This window comes from Polypterus senegalus, chromosome 13 (assembly GCF_016835505.1).
Source record: "Polypterus senegalus isolate Bchr_013 chromosome 13, ASM1683550v1, whole genome shotgun sequence".
Lineage (NCBI taxonomy): Eukaryota > Metazoa > Chordata > Cladistia > Polypteriformes > Polypteridae > Polypterus > Polypterus senegalus.
In genome coordinates, this window is record NC_053166.1 from 42,246,179 (window position 1) to 42,264,077 (window position 17,899).

The window sequence follows — 17,899 nt, forward strand, 5'->3', positions numbered from 1 at the left end:
TCTCTGCAATATATAAAATCATTTTACAATCCCTCCTTTCAAAGATCCAAGAGGACACTGGGAAAAGATCTCTCAATTAATATATCAAAAAAGGAGTGGAAAGTAGCAATGCAGAGAATTCACTCGAGCTCCATATGCGCAAAGCATACAATTATACAATTTAAAATTATATATCGAGCACATCTGTCTCGACTAAAACTCTCCAAAATGTTTCCAGGGCATGATCCAACCTGCGAACGTTGCAACCAAGTCCCAGCCTCACTGGGTCACGTTCTGGGCCTGCACCAAATTAACATTATTCTGGACAAAAATTTTTAATTACCTTCAGACAGCCTTGGACTCACAATCCCTCCTAACCCATTAACAGCTGTGTTTGGGGTTCTTCCAGAGGGGCTTAAAGTGGAGAAAGACAAACAAATTGTGATTGCATTCACTACACCTTTGGCACGCAGACTTATTCTGATAAACTGGAAGAACCCAAACTCTCCTCTTTTAAGTCAGTGGAAAACCGATGTGTTATATTATTTGAAAAATCAAATACTCAGTTAGAGGATCCGTACAGACTTTTTTCAAAACATGGCAGGATCTAATCAGTAATATTTTAAAATAAGTTCATAAAGCACAGAGAATTTATTAATTTAGGTATATTTACAAGCCCTAAATTTTACGCCGTTTGGCTTGATCTCTCTCTCAGGGGTGGGGATCGATCTGTTCTTAACTCAATTTTTCTTTTTGTAAAAACTTGATTGCTTTGTATGGATTGCAATAAAATTAATAAAAATAAAAAAAAATCATAAGACTCCTATTTCAATTTCCACTTTTGACTTACTGTACAACTCTGACCAAGTCACTTAACCTAATCCAATTGTAAATAATAATTATAATAATAATGTACAGCATTATTCTACCAATCTATATTTCCAAAGACGTTTTGAATGATGTTTGCTTTATATTACTCTTTTTTACCACCAACAATTAGTTGTCTGTTTTAGGAAAACTACTAATAATTAATATTCTGTAAAATTATGTTAGCATTTGTTCAATGCTTTGGAGAAAGGACAACTACCAAGTGCAAGGGTGATGTGGCAGTCACTCTGCAACATGGCGCAGGTTTTATGTAAAGTGTTCTCCCCAGAAATTTTTTCCAGCCAGGTGGCACGAAAAAGTAGCCGTGTGGGGCAGAACAGGGAAATTTGGTGGTGGGGAAAATTAAATTTACACTATTTTTATTAGTTAAGTTTTATTAATTATTTTTCAATGCTCAATATGACTTCCTTTTTTAAGGTTTGACACTTGTGCCAGAATATTTTTATTAAATGTAAGAAGTATCCAATTCAGGATCCTGAAACCCTAACAAAAAGTTTAAATAACAATTGTCATGGCATAAACCAAGAGACACAAGTATGGTCGCTGTCGGGAAGAAAAGTGAAAACAATGAAAAAAAAGTATGGTAAATCTAATGAAGAAAAATTTTAAAATATTCTTCAAAGTCAACTTGCATATGCAGAAGGTGTCTTCAGTTAAATATTTTTTCTTCTTTTCTTCCAAGAAGCCCAGTTGTCTGCAGCTTTCCCATAATCAAAGTCTCCAGGATCTGAGCCCTCCAAGGTGATCGGCATGAGATTATTTCGAGTAGATTGATTCATGTGATTTCTCCAACATGTCTTGATCCTTTTTAGGGCAGAAAACTCCCTTTCACATTCAGCTGTGCTCACTGGAATAACTAGCCCAAAATGAGCTAGTTCGGCTAAATTTGGAAATGACTCTCTGAGCGCTGATGTCGTTGCCATTTTTAGTAAAATTTGTTTTGGATTGAAATCTTTGTATGATTGACTTCTGATCATTTTTGACGCAACTGTCCATTCTTGCCTGCTTCTTTCATATTTTAAAATTGGAGGGCTACCATTTTTGGAGTAATGATCAAAAAGAATTTCAGCAGACTCACTTGAATCGTGAGTTTCTGCATTGAAAACTTTTGAAAAGCTGGAAATGATTGGCATGTCAGGGAATCTTGCATCTAGGTGCTTGACAGCTGTCTCTAGGTATTTAACATATATTGTAGTTTTGAATGACATTACATCACTCTATGTATAAATAATGCGGAGATCTGACCATTCTTCTGCCAGACAATGATGAAGGCTTTGAAAATATCTCCCAGGAGTGTCTTTCAACTCCATGACGGACAATTTTGTGGTGAGCAAAATTGGCTTAATTTCGGTAAGATTGACACCTTGTCTTTGCCAAGACTTAGATATTTTGGGCAACAAAGGTAATATGTCTGAAAGCATCATCAGAGAGGAAACAAAATTGTACATTTTAATGCACCTGCTTAATCCTTCAGCTGTGATATCATTTTATTCAGTGGCCTCTCTTTCCAGCACAACTATGACACTCATAGACACTGGTAGTGACTGTACTGCAGATTTATGAGACGGCCATCTAGTGTCACTGGCCATTTTCAGCTTAATCTGGGGAATGTTCAGAATATTTTGGATTTCCATTAAACCAGCCATCCTAACTGAAGAATTTTGGAAGAAATAGAACAGCTGCCTTAAGATGTCATTCAGTTTTGTTAAATAAGGTACAGCAGCTGCTGCTTGGGCACAGAATCCAGATGATTTATCTTTAAGCAGTTTTGCCACACCTTTCTGTTTCCCAATCATAACAGCCACTCCATCTGACCTTAGTACAACCAGATTAGCGGTTTTCAAGCCTAGAGTGTCCACAGTCTCACTCAGTGTGTTGGTTATAGTTTCCGCTTTGCCATCAATCATATTGCGGGCTGATACAAAACTAATTCTGACCTCTTTAGTGAACTGGCAAACGTTTAATGTAAATAATTAATTTTACAACAGAGATGTCTGTGGTTTCATCACACAGAATACAGAAAAAATTTTCAGCATGTATATTTTTCAGTATGTTAGACTTTAATTCTGATGCTAAGACATCCAGCAGCTCTTGCATTATTCTTTCATAGGTGTAATGTGCACTTTTACCAACATTGAGATGTTGTAAAAAGGAACAACCCATTTCTTTACAGTGTTCCAACAGCTTTTCAAACAACGCTCTATGTGGCAACTCATTTTTTGCCAACCAATACATGGATCTTAAAGCTCCAACAAAGGCTATTGTAAGATATTTAACACAGATACAGATCTTTCAACTTGACCGATTCCAGTTTGCTCTTGTACACGCTTTCCTAACAGGTCAACAGAAGACTCAATGTGCGTTTTACTTTTTTCATGGTCCAGCAAACTTTCTTTTTGAATTCTTGTGCAAGACACATTTACCTAAGGTAACTCCCTCTTTGGGGAGTGTTTGTTTGAATATTTCATGGACAATGAGCACCACATACTACAGTAATCCCTCCATGATCGCGGGGGTTGCATTCCAGAACCCCCCGCGATAGGTGAAAATCCGTGAAGTAGAAACCGTATGTTTGTATGGTTATTTTTATATATTTTAAGCCCTTAGAAACTCTCCCACACTGTTTATAAATATTCTCTGCAAAGTTATACAGTAAACCCTCGTTTATCGTAGTTAATCCGCTCCAGAGAGATAAATGAATTTCCACAAAGTAGGATTCTTTATTTATAATCTAATATTTTCACAGTTAGAGCACAGAAAACCTGTTTACGACCTTCTAAATACGTTTTTTAACATTATTAGAGCCCTCGAGACATGAAATAACACCCTTTAGTCAAACGTTTAAACTGTGCTCCATGACAAGACAGAGATGACAGTTCTTTCTCACAATTAAAAGAATGCCTACATATCTTCCTCTTCAAAGGAGAGTGCGCGTCAGGAGCAGAGAATGTCAGAGAGAGAGAGAAAAGTAAACAAGCAAAAATCAATAGGGCTGTTGGGCTTTTAAGTATGGGAAGCACCGCGATAAAGTGGTCGCAATGAAGGGATCAATGTGAAGGTAGTCTTTCGGCATTTTTTGCAGGCGTGTCCGTATCTTCTAAGCAAACAGCCACTATGCAAACAGCCCCTCTGCTCACACCGCCTCTGTCAGGAGCAGAGAATGTCAGAGAGAGTGAGAGAGACAGAGAAAAGCAAATAATCAAAAATCAATACAGAAGCACCGCGCGGGAAGCATATCTTATATCAATGAGGAGTTTTATTTAATACGTAATACATACTCTGATTGGGTAGCTTCTCAGCCATCCGCCAATAGCGTCTCTTGTATGAAATCAACTGGGCAAACAAACTGAGGAAGCATGTGCCATAAATTAAAAGACCCATTGTCCGCATAAATCCGCGAACCAGCGAAAAATCCGTGATATATATTTAGATATGCTTACATTTAAAATCCACGATGGAGTGAAGCTGCGAAAGTCGAAGCACGATATAGCAAGGGATCATTGTATTTTCTTTGACCATTAGCCAATCAAAATCTTTAAACCACTGTTTATGCCGGATATGCGATGCTTATTAGATTTATCAATTGGCAGAGTGTGTGCTGAAGAGATTTCCCCTGATGGACCAGCTTCTGCAATGTTTTGTCTGAAACTGCCACATCAGGAATTGACGTCGCACCTTCATTAGTTTGTAGTGTCTCTTTTCTGAAAAAACTAGCAGTGCTGTTATCTGAACACTTTGTTTACTTATATTTGTAAAATGTTTGGAAAAAATTAAAAGTACCTAGGAATAAAACTTTTGAGTGGGAAAGCGGGAGCCTGTTGGAGATGGGTCAGTTTGACAAAACCCTCAGCAATTCAGTGACAAAATCTTTGCTCAGCACACAGTGTGTGCTGCAAGGGTTGCTGCTCACTTTTTGCAATATGGGCACAGGTCCAAATATGATCAAATATAAGAACGGCAGATGGGGTCACTTTAACAAAACCCTCAGTATGAGCACATATAAAAACGACAGTGGGAGTCACTTTAGCAGGAACCACAGTGAGTGCTACAAGGATTTTTGCACACACAACACACCTAATGCTTAAAAAACTGTATATGTATATATATATATATATATATATATATATATATATATATATATATATATATATATATATTGGTTTGGTATGTACTGAACAAGAAGAGAGTAGCTGTACGCTTAGCAACACTACACAGACTGCACTGACACTGAGAACAGAGGCGTCACTTCCTGATGCCCTTTTCTGATATCTGACAGGCTGGTTCCACTAGTCTTTTTTTATTTTATCAGTCCTCCTGTCGCCCGCCTACCTCCCCATACTCCTTGCTACTGTATTAAGCTGCTACACCCCCACTATTACCATGTACAGCCCCCTCTCAAAAGCCCACCTCGCCATACTCTTTGCTTGTGAACTCTGCTCCGCCTCTTCTCTTCTCCGCTATTAGCTTGTTCAGCATCGAGTGATCGGCAACATCCCGCCCCGCGCCTCTCCCCTCGCCACCTGCAATCCTGCTAATAAAATATTTGCCCACCCGTCTGCTCGTCCCTTGCCATCTCTGCAGATCATTAGATCTGCCAGTGCCAGAAGATCTGCGGCTGTCATCTCACAATGTCATGCAAGATGACAGCTGGGCGCTCAACATAAATTAGCTGAGCGGAGCGCACGGCTAAAAGACACTGGGGAGAACACTGATGTATTATAAAACAAAGTTATTATGCACGAGGGGTTAGGTATTTCACGCATATTTAAGTTATATTTTTATAATGTAATAAATATAATTAAACTAATATTTCACAAATGAAAATGATTATCTTTATAAACTAAATTGAAGATTATAAAGAAGCCGTGTAACAAAATTATTCAGGCTACTATCCTGCCATGATAGAAGCTGGTCCAGAGTGTGTAAGAAGAAGAGCACAAAGAAAACACTTACCTGCAGGAGGCACTTCTCCTCTGTTAATATCCACTGGAATGTGTGTGTCCACTAGTGAGTCTCCTAGAGGATTCTGGCTTGGCTCAGCTTAAAGAAACTGGGAAAAGTGAGGCATATGGTATTGCCACTAACCTCAAGTGAGACATGAGACAGAGTTGGCAATATGAATGTGCAAGCAATGGATGAAGCAGAACAAATGTGTGGAGTTCCATGGAAGGAACTGTGGAATACTGGGATAGCATCAAAGGCATTGGAAGGCAGCAAAGGAAGGATACGGCACTTTCAGATACTGAAAACATAACCCCCATTCTCAGCACCCCTCATACACCCCCTATAATACATCCAACTCCAAAAACAAAATTTCTTATAAGAAACTAAAGTCATGGAATGTATCAACTTCATTTACTGAGATATTACTGTAAACTAAAAAAACTAAAGATTACAATGAGTTGTCAACAGTAAATATGAAAAAACACCTTTCAGAAAAATACAGGAAACTACAGTTAAGTACAGAAACTAGTAATGAATATGGGTAGGGGAAAAAGGCACATATGATCTTAATGACTTTTCTGGTAAAGTTCAAGTTCAAGTTGTCAAATGCTATGCTAAGGGATAAATCACAATAATGAGACATATGAACTACTATGAAAGTAAATATCAGCCCTTCATGTTTTTATAATGTAGAAAGATTAGATAGGATTGTGCGAATAAATGTTTACATAAAAGTGAGTTTAACACAACTTAATTTTCTTTTTGAATGTTAACAATAAAATCATTTTATTTCTTTGAAATCTCAAAGCCATATTCCAAGTGTGATCAATAATTTATCTACCGGAATATGATAGAAAGTAGCAAACTTGTTGAAACAAGTTTGGCCATGTGACATGTCTCAAGGTTACTCATGCACAGTTGTGGCTCAGTGCGAGTCTAACATTCCAAGAAACAGGATGTCAGGGGACTCCTCGCACGAAACCTCATATCAGGCGTGCTGCTTCTTCGTGACAATGCAGCAGTTCACATGTCACGTCAATCACAGGATCCCATCCAAGAATGTGGGTTCCAGAAGATGAACCATCCACCCTATAGTCCTGACCTGGCACCCTCAGATTATTTCCTGTTCCAAGTTTTGAAGAAATCTCTCCGTAGACAGCGGTTTTCAAGTGATGATGGCATCAAGGCAGCTGTGACGTCCTGGTTTGAAGGTGAAACTGAAGATTTTTTTCAAAGGGATTAAAGTCATTACAGGAAAAGTTAAGCTTTCAGGGGATTATATTGAAATATAAAACAAACATTTTTTGAAAACTCTTTTGTTCGTACTAAGGAAGATAAATTATGGAATGACCCTCGTATAAATGCCACGTAAAATACCTAAGAAAGAGGATGTTAAATAAAATTAACAGCGCAAAGCTTTCTTGTTCATGGGTCCTGAATAATGTAAATGTCAAATTCTATTACGCCCTGTGCTATAGTAATTCTTTTGTTAAGAAGGATTATTTTTTGGGAATGCTCCACTCGATCAGCCAGCAATCAGAATCGGATGATTTCCACTAAAAAACACTTGATCAGTAAAAGGCCAACCACCAAAACAGACATATTCAGCCCATGCTTTTCTAAAATTTACAGTAATTTAGTTGCTGTGCTCCTTTCCTGTAGTCATGTAAACAAACATCAGCAAGTGGAAGCTTTTTTTTATCAGTGAACAAGATGTGAGTAGTATATTAGACTTTACATTAAAGAAAGTGGAGTAATAAACTGAAAAAAAGTGGAGAAGTAATCTTGTGCAAACAGATAAATGACAAGAAAAGCTACTTTAAGAAATTCTGAGCTTTATTTTGTCCTTTAAATTAAAATGAATACCGCTTGAGTTTGGACAGTATGCTTACAATGCAGAAGCTTGCGCTTTAAATTGGAAAAAGAAAAGATAAAGACAAATTTGAAATTGCTGCTTAATTAGCAATAGGATTTGTTTTTTTAAAGATATGTACTGTTTTTATTATCTGTTGCCGTGTGTCATACAGCCTAAGTTTTGGTAAGAAACAAGTACTGCATAATTAAAATGGTAACCCATATTTATAATTACAACCCAAAAATTACAAATGTCTAGCTGATACACTGATGGAAAAAGAACAACTGTATAACAATATAGTTAATGTATATTTTAACAGCAAAAAGCTGTAGGACAATTAATGATTTAAAACAATTAAAACCTAAAAGTGCATGTATATTTACATTTAAGCAGTGCTTAATTTCCAATATCAATTTATTGCTTGTTTGAGAATATATTTACATACATACATATTTTTGTTCTTAGAAAATTAGTGAAAAGTACTTTTTATAATTAAGCTGTGTTTCAGGTAAGTAAATTACTGAAAAAAAATTAAACAAAATGATAGCTTGTAATAATGAGAAGCATTTATTTTCATTTATACCATATGTATTATGGATAAATATTTTTTAGGGAAATTTTATTGGAATTGGCTGATCAAGTAACTTGAAAATCAGTGATCGGTATCGTCCTTATCAATACCTGATCAAAGCATCCTAATAGGGCATGATGGGGGTACTCAAGATGCAGTAAGTAACTGCTTCCACTAGACACGCTTATGTCCAGAAGAAACTAATACCTCTTTACAAATACCTGGTAATGCTACTGTAGATTATTTTCTCTTTGGGATACAATATGAAAAGTCTGAATAAATGGAGAAAACTGGATGCTTCTTAATTTACAATGTAGCATGAAACTGAGGAGTTCCTGGATTTCTGTTGTTTAAGCTAGACATGTACTTGGTGAATGGCCTACATTAACAGCACACAGAGATAGATAGAACAAGTCATCCACCTATAGCTAATCATGTTTGGGGCTGGCTAATACTTGGATGAAAGACCATCTAGGAAAAGCCTGGGTTGCTGCTAGAAGAGGTGTTGGTGAGGCCAACAGGGATCACTTACCCTGTGGTCTGTGTGTAGATCCCGGTGCCCTAGTGCAGTGACAAGGGCACTGTGCTAAAAATATCGTGCCATTCTTCACATGACACATAAAACTGAGGTCTGTGGTCATTAAAGATCGCTGGGCATCTTTTGAAAGCAGTAGTGCTCATCTCAGTGACCTGGCTAAATCGGCCATCGTGGCCTCATCCATTCTGACCTACCAATAATCCCTTGTCTCTAATTCTCTTTCTCTCACCTCTTCACCACCTAATAGCTAATGTGTGGTGAGCATACTGGCACAATAATGGCTGCTGTTGCATCATCAAGGTGAGTGCTTCCTCTCTATCTATGTAAAGCACTTTTAGGAACAAAAAAAGCATTACACATACTGTACGTAAGTAATTATTATTATACTTTTCATGGTCAAAACTATAATTTATCTCAGGATTTACTTAGACAATTGAGATCTTATTTTATAACATTAATATGTCTTCCTATAAAGATAATGAGATGTTTAGTCCTTTTACTAAACCTTATCTATAAAACCCAGAATACAACAATACAGATTAATACAGATCAGTTTAATAACTGATTAAAGGAGAGAGAAAAAGGGGTATGGGGGAGGGATAAACAGACTGTAGCAAGTCTACAGTCAATGAAACTGATGATATTTGACAACTAGTGGTATATTATGAGGAAAATGTAAAATACTGCCCATTGAGAATGAAGGTTTAGGTGTAGGGAGTGAAACCTAGTGCTATTAATACTGAAAAAAATTATACTTTGTGGAGATGAGCCCACTATGCAATGTGAGGCTGTTGTTTATGTTACTTATGGGAACAGCTTTCTAGCACTTATGAAAAATCTTTCCATTTCCCTAAAATGATGTAGAAAGGTTGCCAGTGCTGGGACTTTACACCAAGATTTGGATTTTCTGATCTTTGTCCAATATTATACAGTAGGTTTTTATTTTAATTTTTAACAAAATTAAGTTTGTCTATATATATATTACATTGTATTGTGTGTGTATTGACATTGATGGAGACTTCTGCCAACTACAGACAAGTTCAGAATGTGTATCATATATATATATATATATATATATATATATATATATATATATATATATATAAACATGGAATTCTTTCACGGTTCAGTGAGCACAGACTCTTCAAGGCAAGAGCAGCAGCCACCACATTGGCTGGAAGCAGTGTCCCTGATAGCTGGCACACATTCCTTCCCTTAAGGTCATTTGCACTTGACTTTCCCACTCTACAACTTCGCCATGTGATTGAATAGGAAAGGTTATAATGAACAACAAGTCCAAAAACACCCACATTATTTATTCCTATTCTCTTCATTATATGCATTGTACTTTCAGATGAACATTCTTTGGTTGGCAGCTCTCATGCAAACAGAACCTGCTCCTACGATTAAAGATTATTTGATTTTGTCAGAGAGAGTCTTGGACTAGCTAGAGTTGCTGGGTATGTCAGACTAGATAATTGCTTTTAACAGGAGCATGACACAGACTGCCACTGATTCACTAAAATTATGTAAATGTAGGCTATTATTGAAAATTGTTGGAAACGTCATCTCGTGTAAAGCTTTAGACATTACTGAAAGAGACTCAATAGAAACTACACATTGATGGTTATTTTCATGAAAACTTCACCCACACAGTAAAAACAGGATACGTACCCTGAAAGTACCAAGAATCTGTAAAGTTAATTGTTTCCGACTTTGTTTTGTTATTATAAACTGTAATGGATGGCCAGCCATTTATCCCGGCCAATACCCCCAAGCCGCCAGGTGGAGCCCTCCTTGCAGCGTGGAGGTCCCCAGAAGACCAGCAGGGCATCATGGACATTGGAGTTTTTATGCAAAGCCCTGCTGAATGCCGTGGGGGCCACAGGAGGGAGCTGCAGGGAGGACCGAGGGCTTCTTCGTGCCCTGTGACCCGGAGGTTCGTCACAGGAAGAGCGACGGACTTCCGGGTTGAAGAAAGAGACTATTTACCCTGACCCGGAAGGGAAAAGGACTTGTGGACTATTGGGCAGAAACACTTCCGGGTCAGGGATTATAAAAGGTCTATGGGAACTCCCAGAGAACGAGCTGAGCTGGGTGGAAGGGTGGCAACGCGTCTGGGAGCTGGAGGATTGTTTATTATTGTGGTTTATTGTAATTAAATGAGTATTGTGGTGGAGAGTGTGCTTTGTGCACTGTGGCGACAAAATAAAGTCAACTTGAGGACTTTTACCTGGTGTCTGGAGTCGTGGACAGGGGTTCAAGGGAGCGAGAGCGCCCCCTATCGTTTACAAAACCTATTTCCAAAAGTCAGAAGACACATTTGCTGAAATCAGATCCCTTGTCTTTTAGGAGTGGACAAATTGGGTATGTCTTAAAGGTTTACTTTGACATTTAGTCTGCCAATCTTTTGTAATCATATGGGGTAGAAACTTTTTAAATTTATAAACCATGATTGACTTTACAATGGTTTCCCAGGGCAAATACATACATGGCACATCAGCGAAAAAATAACCAACTTCAAAAATATAAAACTTAAAATTCTTTAAGGCCATCCGCTAGGTGGGTTTCAATACTTCATGTGTGTTTTTCTTCTATTTTGTTTTTTTTTTTTATAGCTGTGGCTATTGTTTCATTATTTTACACAATGCTTTTGTTGGCAACAAATGCTAGTGTTTCAGAGTTGGTAGTTAGGGGTGAATGAACAGCCCGGGCTCATCACAATATACCAATAAATGTGTCCCAAAAAACGGAAAAAACACTACAATAATGATGTAAAGCAGATCAAAATAATTTTTAAGGTTAAACAACACTGAATGTAACTTAAACCTTTGACCAAATACACTAGCTTAGCTACCATATAATGTAATACGCCATTAAATGTCCAAAAGATTATTACAGTATCCATCCCATCCTTTGTATATATAAATAGAATAAGAAGTAAATATCGCCCAGGACAGAGGATCTTTCTCTATTATGACTATAATTTATGCACAATGCTACCAAGTACGGCAAGTTAGACACTGAACACATATCGCCTGATAGTTACAAGAGTGTATTCCACACAGTTAAATTTACTTTAAACAAATGCAAGAAACACTGCTATACCACTTGCCAGGCTAAATATTTTCTCCATACTCAGAAAACACAAAAAGATATTAACAACATTCATGGACACCCACTACTGTTATAAAAATTTAAATATTTCTCCTACCGGGAGGTAGCCAGAAGATTCCACATTGTCAGTTATATTTTGTCTGTCTCCCCGGGAATGGAGTTTGGCGAAGTGTCGGCGGGATTGACGATGAGGTGCTTCCCGCTGTAACAGAGTTCCCTCAGCTGGATTGACATTTTCCACCTGAAACACATGTTCAGGGTCCTGATTAAACATCCAGTTTTTCCATATCAGTGACAGTCTGTGAAGCCGAAGCAAACTCATAAGGAAGGCATTAAAACACAGGTAGATGAAATAAAGGAAAAGACAAAAAAAAAAAAAACTGAAGATACAGAACTCTTTCAAGCACAAATTTTGCACAGCTGCTCAAGGCAACAGAGAATCTTTAGTAAATTTTCAAAAGTGCCTTAAAAAGTTTCTGCAGCAAGAAAGAGGTCACCATTTCCTGGAAGGAAGCTGTAAGTTTACAAATTTCCCCTCATGCTACACTAATGCTAAACAACACGCAACACGTCTTCTTTTCCTGTGTGACATCTCAAACAAAAGAGATACTCAGCACAAATACAGTAAAGTATACAGTACCTTTGAGGGAGAGTAATTAGATAAAATTATATAAAGAAAAAATCTACATACAACAATAATAGCAATAGCTAAATGTTAGTTTTTGGTTTGTTTTTTTAAACAACAACTTGGGGGAAAAAAAAGATGTTTGGTTTGTTAGCTAAAAGAAAAAAAAACAGCTCAAGACAAAAATAGGAAATCTCCTTCTAGCTACAGCAACATGTCAACAACAGTTCATTCATTCACAAAGCCCAATCATCCTGGCCTGGGAAGCAAATCAGCAGGAGAAAACTGTATAAAACAGATCTCTTCTCGATAAAAACCCAAAGCAGAAATGTGATGTTTTTTTTAATAGTTTTGCTCTGCTTTTGAATACATTCTGTTAAAAAAACCCACTAAAACAACAAAATAGCCAATAAGCGGGAAGAGGTCATACAGTCATAGGTAAAAAGGGAATAGAGAAGGGGAGCTCAGCACACTACCATGTGAAGTGACTTTGCAGAGGTTTAGCATGGAGAATGTGATGCTGCCAGTGCACATTTACTGTGGTCAGTTGGTTAGGAAGTCCAATATTCTGTTGCAGTGGGTGGGCCATGTCCTAAACAGAGGAGTCTGTCTGTCAGCTTTCCTGTTACAACAGTGTTAAATACTGAGCTGTAGTCTATAAACAGGACTCTTGCATAACAGTTTTTATTATCATGATGTGCCAAAAAGGTATGGAGTGCAAGACATATGGCCTCCTCTGTGGTGTGGCTATGATAAAATGTAATCTGGACGAGGCCAGGAAGGTCTACAATATACTGTTTAATATATTCCAACACTAGTCTGTCAAAACACTTCATCATGATTGAAGTGAGTAACAACAGTCTACAATCATTGAAACAAACCACTTTAAGATTATCAAAGATCTTGATCTCTGCATCTTAAATAAGAGTTTGACATAAATCATTAAAAATTCTCCATTAAAATCACTGTCTACAAGTCTATTCAATCCAAATGCAACAAAACCAAACACCCTTCTTCCAATTTCGGTGAGAATGATCAAAAATCATTTTTTTCGTTCTGTCAGGAGTTCACTCTATGAGATGTCCCTATGGAAAAAGAATATACAATTCTGTGTTAGGAGAAGGGCATTCTGGGAGGCAGAAGTGAGTTTAATGTTGCATGAGGAAGAAGAAGTGAACATCACAGTCAATAAGCATTGTATTTTATTATTTGTGAATATGTATTGTAAACCCTAACCCTTTACTATTGTCAATTAAAGGTTACTCATCAGCCACTTTATAAGGTACATCCTGCTGGCACTGGGTTGGACCCACGTTTGCCTTAAAAACTGCTAATTCTTTGTGATATAGATTCAACAATGTGCTGGAAACATTTCTCAAGGATTTTGGTCCATATTGACATGACAGCATCATGCAGATGCTGCAGATTTGTTGATTTGCTCTTTCAAACAAAATGAAATCAAGCACTATCTTCTGTTTTGTGCTTCATTATCATGTAAGCTTTGTGACATGGCACTTTATCCTGCTGGAAGTAACCATCAGAAAATTGGTACACTGCAGTCTTAAAATGATGGACATGGTCATCAACAATACTCAGGTAGACAGTGGCATTTAAACAATGCTCAACTGGTACAAAGGGGCCCAAAGTGTGCCATGAAAATATCCTCTACACCATTATACCACCACCACCAGCAGCATGAACCATTTATACAAGACAGGATGGACGCATGCTTTCATGTCATTGATGACCAACATCTGAATGTTGCAGCAGAATGTGAGACTTCTTAGACCAGGCAAAGTTTTTCCAGTGTTCAATTGTCCAATTTTAGTGAGCCAGTGCGAATTTTAATCTCTTGTTCTTGGCTGACAGGAGTGGCACCTGGTGCAGCCCCATGCTTGTAGCCCATCTGCTTCAAGGTTCTATGTATTGTGCATTCAGAAATGCTCTTCTGCACACCACGGTTGCAAAGAGTGGTTATGTGTTTGCCTTTCTGTCAGCTCAAAATAGTCTGGCCATTATACTCGGAACTGTGGCTTCAACAAGGCATTTTTGCCCCACTTACTGGATATTTTCCCTTTCTCGGACCATTCTCAGTAAACCCTAGAGATGGGTGTGTGTGAAAATCCCTATAGATCAGCAGTTTCTGAAATAATTAAATCAGCCCATTTGGCACTATAAACCATGTCAAGTTCAAAGTCACTTAAATCACTTTTTTCCCCATTCTGATGCTCAGTTTGAACTTCAGCAAGTTGTCTTGACAATGCCTAAATATACTGAGTTATGGCCATGTGATTGGCTGATTATGTATTTGCATTAGCTAGCAGTTGAACAGGTGTACCTAATCAAGTAGCCAGCAAGTGAATACACACATCAGCTCTTGAAAATTTATAATAATACAGTAAGTACACCCCCAAAATTTGCAGGGGTTACGTTCCTAGAGCACCCGTGAATTGTGAAAAACTATGAATTTTGGATGTAGTTAAAAAAATGCCTATTTTTATAGTTTAAACCCTAAATATGCCACCAAAACACTTTAATTTAATTTCAAACTCGGCTTAATACATTACCTAAAAAAAAGAATGTAAAGGTAAACCCATATACTGCACAGTACTGTACTGCTATGTCTCCTGCAGTGCTAGAATGTAAAATACCGCTATGTTACCGCTAAATGTGCTGTAATTCATGCAAGTGCGTTTTTATTGACAGAAGCCTTAGAAGGTGCAGGGCCTTTCGGTGGCATCTTGGGGCTTTAACTCTTAAGCTGCCACATTCTTGGGGGTTAATTCATCCCTGGATGCAAAATACTTTTTTGCTGCACTTTAAGTAAACTGCAGCACTGATCATTTTTACTCACTGCCAATGAACTGTAAAAACTATTTTAAAAAGTTACTGGAACAATATGTACAAGGTGTAACTGACGCCATGGATGAAATCACAGAGCCAACTGCGCTTGAATTGGCTGCATGCAAGCACACAGAGATAAGAGCTGATGCTGACAGGCTATAGTGCACAGGCTCAATCCCAGAGACAGTCAGGCTGCAGTGCTGCAGGGTGTCACACTTGGGTAACAGAATTGCACAGAATCACAGGAGATTGTTGAGACAGGAACTTTATTCAAACACTTCAAACAAACAGAAGTAAAACAAACTCAGTATGCAGTTAGTTATGGATTAAAAGAACAGGCAAACATCAGAGGGGAGGACAATGGGAGTGTGACCCGCAAAAGAAGTAGAGGATGTCTGGGGAAGGAGAGAGAAACAAAGCAATAAGCCAAAAAGGACACATGCTGTTCAGGCTTTTAAGTATGCGTAGAGTCGCACGAGAAGCATATCACGCGATACAGCAGCCGCAAGTAAGGGAGCAATGCGAAGGTAGTCTATCAGCGTTTTTTAAGAGGGTTTTTTTGAAAAACACTCAGCTGGGGATGCATTATAGTCAATCAGCAGCAAGGAGAAATAAATAACGCTGTAGCGGTCAGGTGCCCCTAAGATTCACTCCGTCGAGAAGACACCGATTTATTTATTTATGGTGGAGATTCCAGGGACGCACCCAGCCTTAGCCGGACCTGCACACACTCACAAACAGAGACAAAAACAAAGCAAACCGGTAATCAAACAGCAAATAAAGAATGTAATGAAAACAAATGAAAACAACGATACCACCCCTGTTCCCCTTATGTTGATTACACATTAAATACAACAAAGCACAAACAAAACACACAGAGTAAATCATAAAAAACTTTCATGAAAAACGGCAACAGATGAAATGTAATGATGAAAATACATAGTCCAGAGATCCGCATGTTGAATGGGAATATAAAGATAGTCCTACTGCTAGTTCCTGAAATGGTGAAGATGGGTGGACAGGTTCAGCAGCGCTCCTTTCTTTGCATGATGGCCATGAATCCACTTACAGTCCTCATGTACACAGGCAGACGGCAGACAATCCAGGTGCACAAAACGATCCGGGACAAAATGAATAAGTACAGGTAACCCAACAGAAGGCAGGCAGACAGGAACTTGTAACACAAATTACAAAAACTTTTTTTTTGCTTTTGGTCACCAGCCCCCTTTTTAAAAGCCGCGCTGACATCCTTTGATCCCAACAGCCCCAGCACCCTCAGCAGAAGACCACTGCAGGGACTACTTGGAGTTGCAATTTCAAATTCTATTGGCTACTTTCACCATCCCAAGCCGCATTTTCCAATATAGTTGCTTCCTGGTCTCTCTACAGTGCAGTATTGCCACGAAAAAAGGCATAAAAATTGTGAAGAATATTTGCGATTTCCGCTAACAATTATTAGATAGATTCTAAGGAAAAGTCCATGAATGACTGAGCCCGCGAACTCTGAACCGCGACTTCATGGGGGTCTACTGTGTATACTGCGGATAAAGGGTGTGGTTATGCAATAGGAGTTAACTGCACCAAAAGAGTTGTTTCCCACCAATTTTTCCAGTATCCTCAGAGCATGATAAAATTAGTTCCTCTGTTTTCCAAATCATGCTGGTGCTGTTTTTTTTTTTTTATTCATTATGATCTATGGGGCAATATACTTATGCAGTATACAGTATAACAAGGCTTGAATTTTAGAATGCTGAATACAGTATGTATAGCTAATAGGATCAGACATAGGGCAGTAACCTCTTTAGTCTCAATGCCACATGTTGGAGAAATCTGAAGCACACAACCTATATAATACACATATGCATGAATTTATCATTTTTTTGCAGCTCTGTTCTTAATGAGCACATACATTATTAATGGACAAGAGCTTCAAAATTTAAATTTAAAACTTGACTCCAAGCTGTCCTTCAGATTTTTTTTATCTTCAACTGAACTGATACTGTACAATGGTTAAGTGATCTTAAAGGGGTAAGTTTGTTATTTTTCAAGTAATAGTTATTTCTTGACAAACATAGTACTTATGCATTTACCATGCAAAATCGAGTTCTAAAGTTAAACTCTTTCTATAAATTAAAAAGAAATCTTGCCTACATTGGTACTTTTACATTGTAGTCTATGGGCACAGAGGAAAAGCTTAAAAACAAAACAGCAGACTTTGTTTATGTTTTTAAGCAAGGTGCAAACTGTTAAAATGTCAGTTAGGCACACAACTAAGACTTTATTAATAAGTCAACAAATGGAATGACTTGAAAATGGGGAAAAAAAGCATAACATCCTGAACCATAAAAAATGGCATACCAGGAACTTAGCCAATTACTAAAGAAAAGGGGAAAAATGGGAAAAAAAGTTCCCGTGGTTAGGATTTTAAACTATTCTTCACTGTTGCCTTGAGCTACAATGGCCAAAAAAAACTATGAAGCCTACTATAACAGAGCTTTACTGTTGTTAAACAATGACATCACTGATTTGGTGTATTAT

General features: G+C 37.8%; 1 protein-coding gene across 10 annotated transcripts in view; it reads right to left on the reverse strand.

Moving 5' to 3' along the window:
* The window catches only part of rapgef6 (Rap guanine nucleotide exchange factor (GEF) 6), a 373,961-nt gene that overhangs the window by 150,221 nt on the left and 205,841 nt on the right, over positions 1-17,899 (reverse strand). For all 10 annotated transcript variants that reach the window (XM_039775454.1, XM_039775462.1, XM_039775459.1 and 7 more), the window contains one exon: positions 11,990-12,133. In XM_039775454.1, the coding sequence (XP_039631388.1) occupies positions 11,990-12,133 (144 nt within the window). The remainder of the gene's footprint in view (positions 1-11,989; positions 12,134-17,899) is intronic.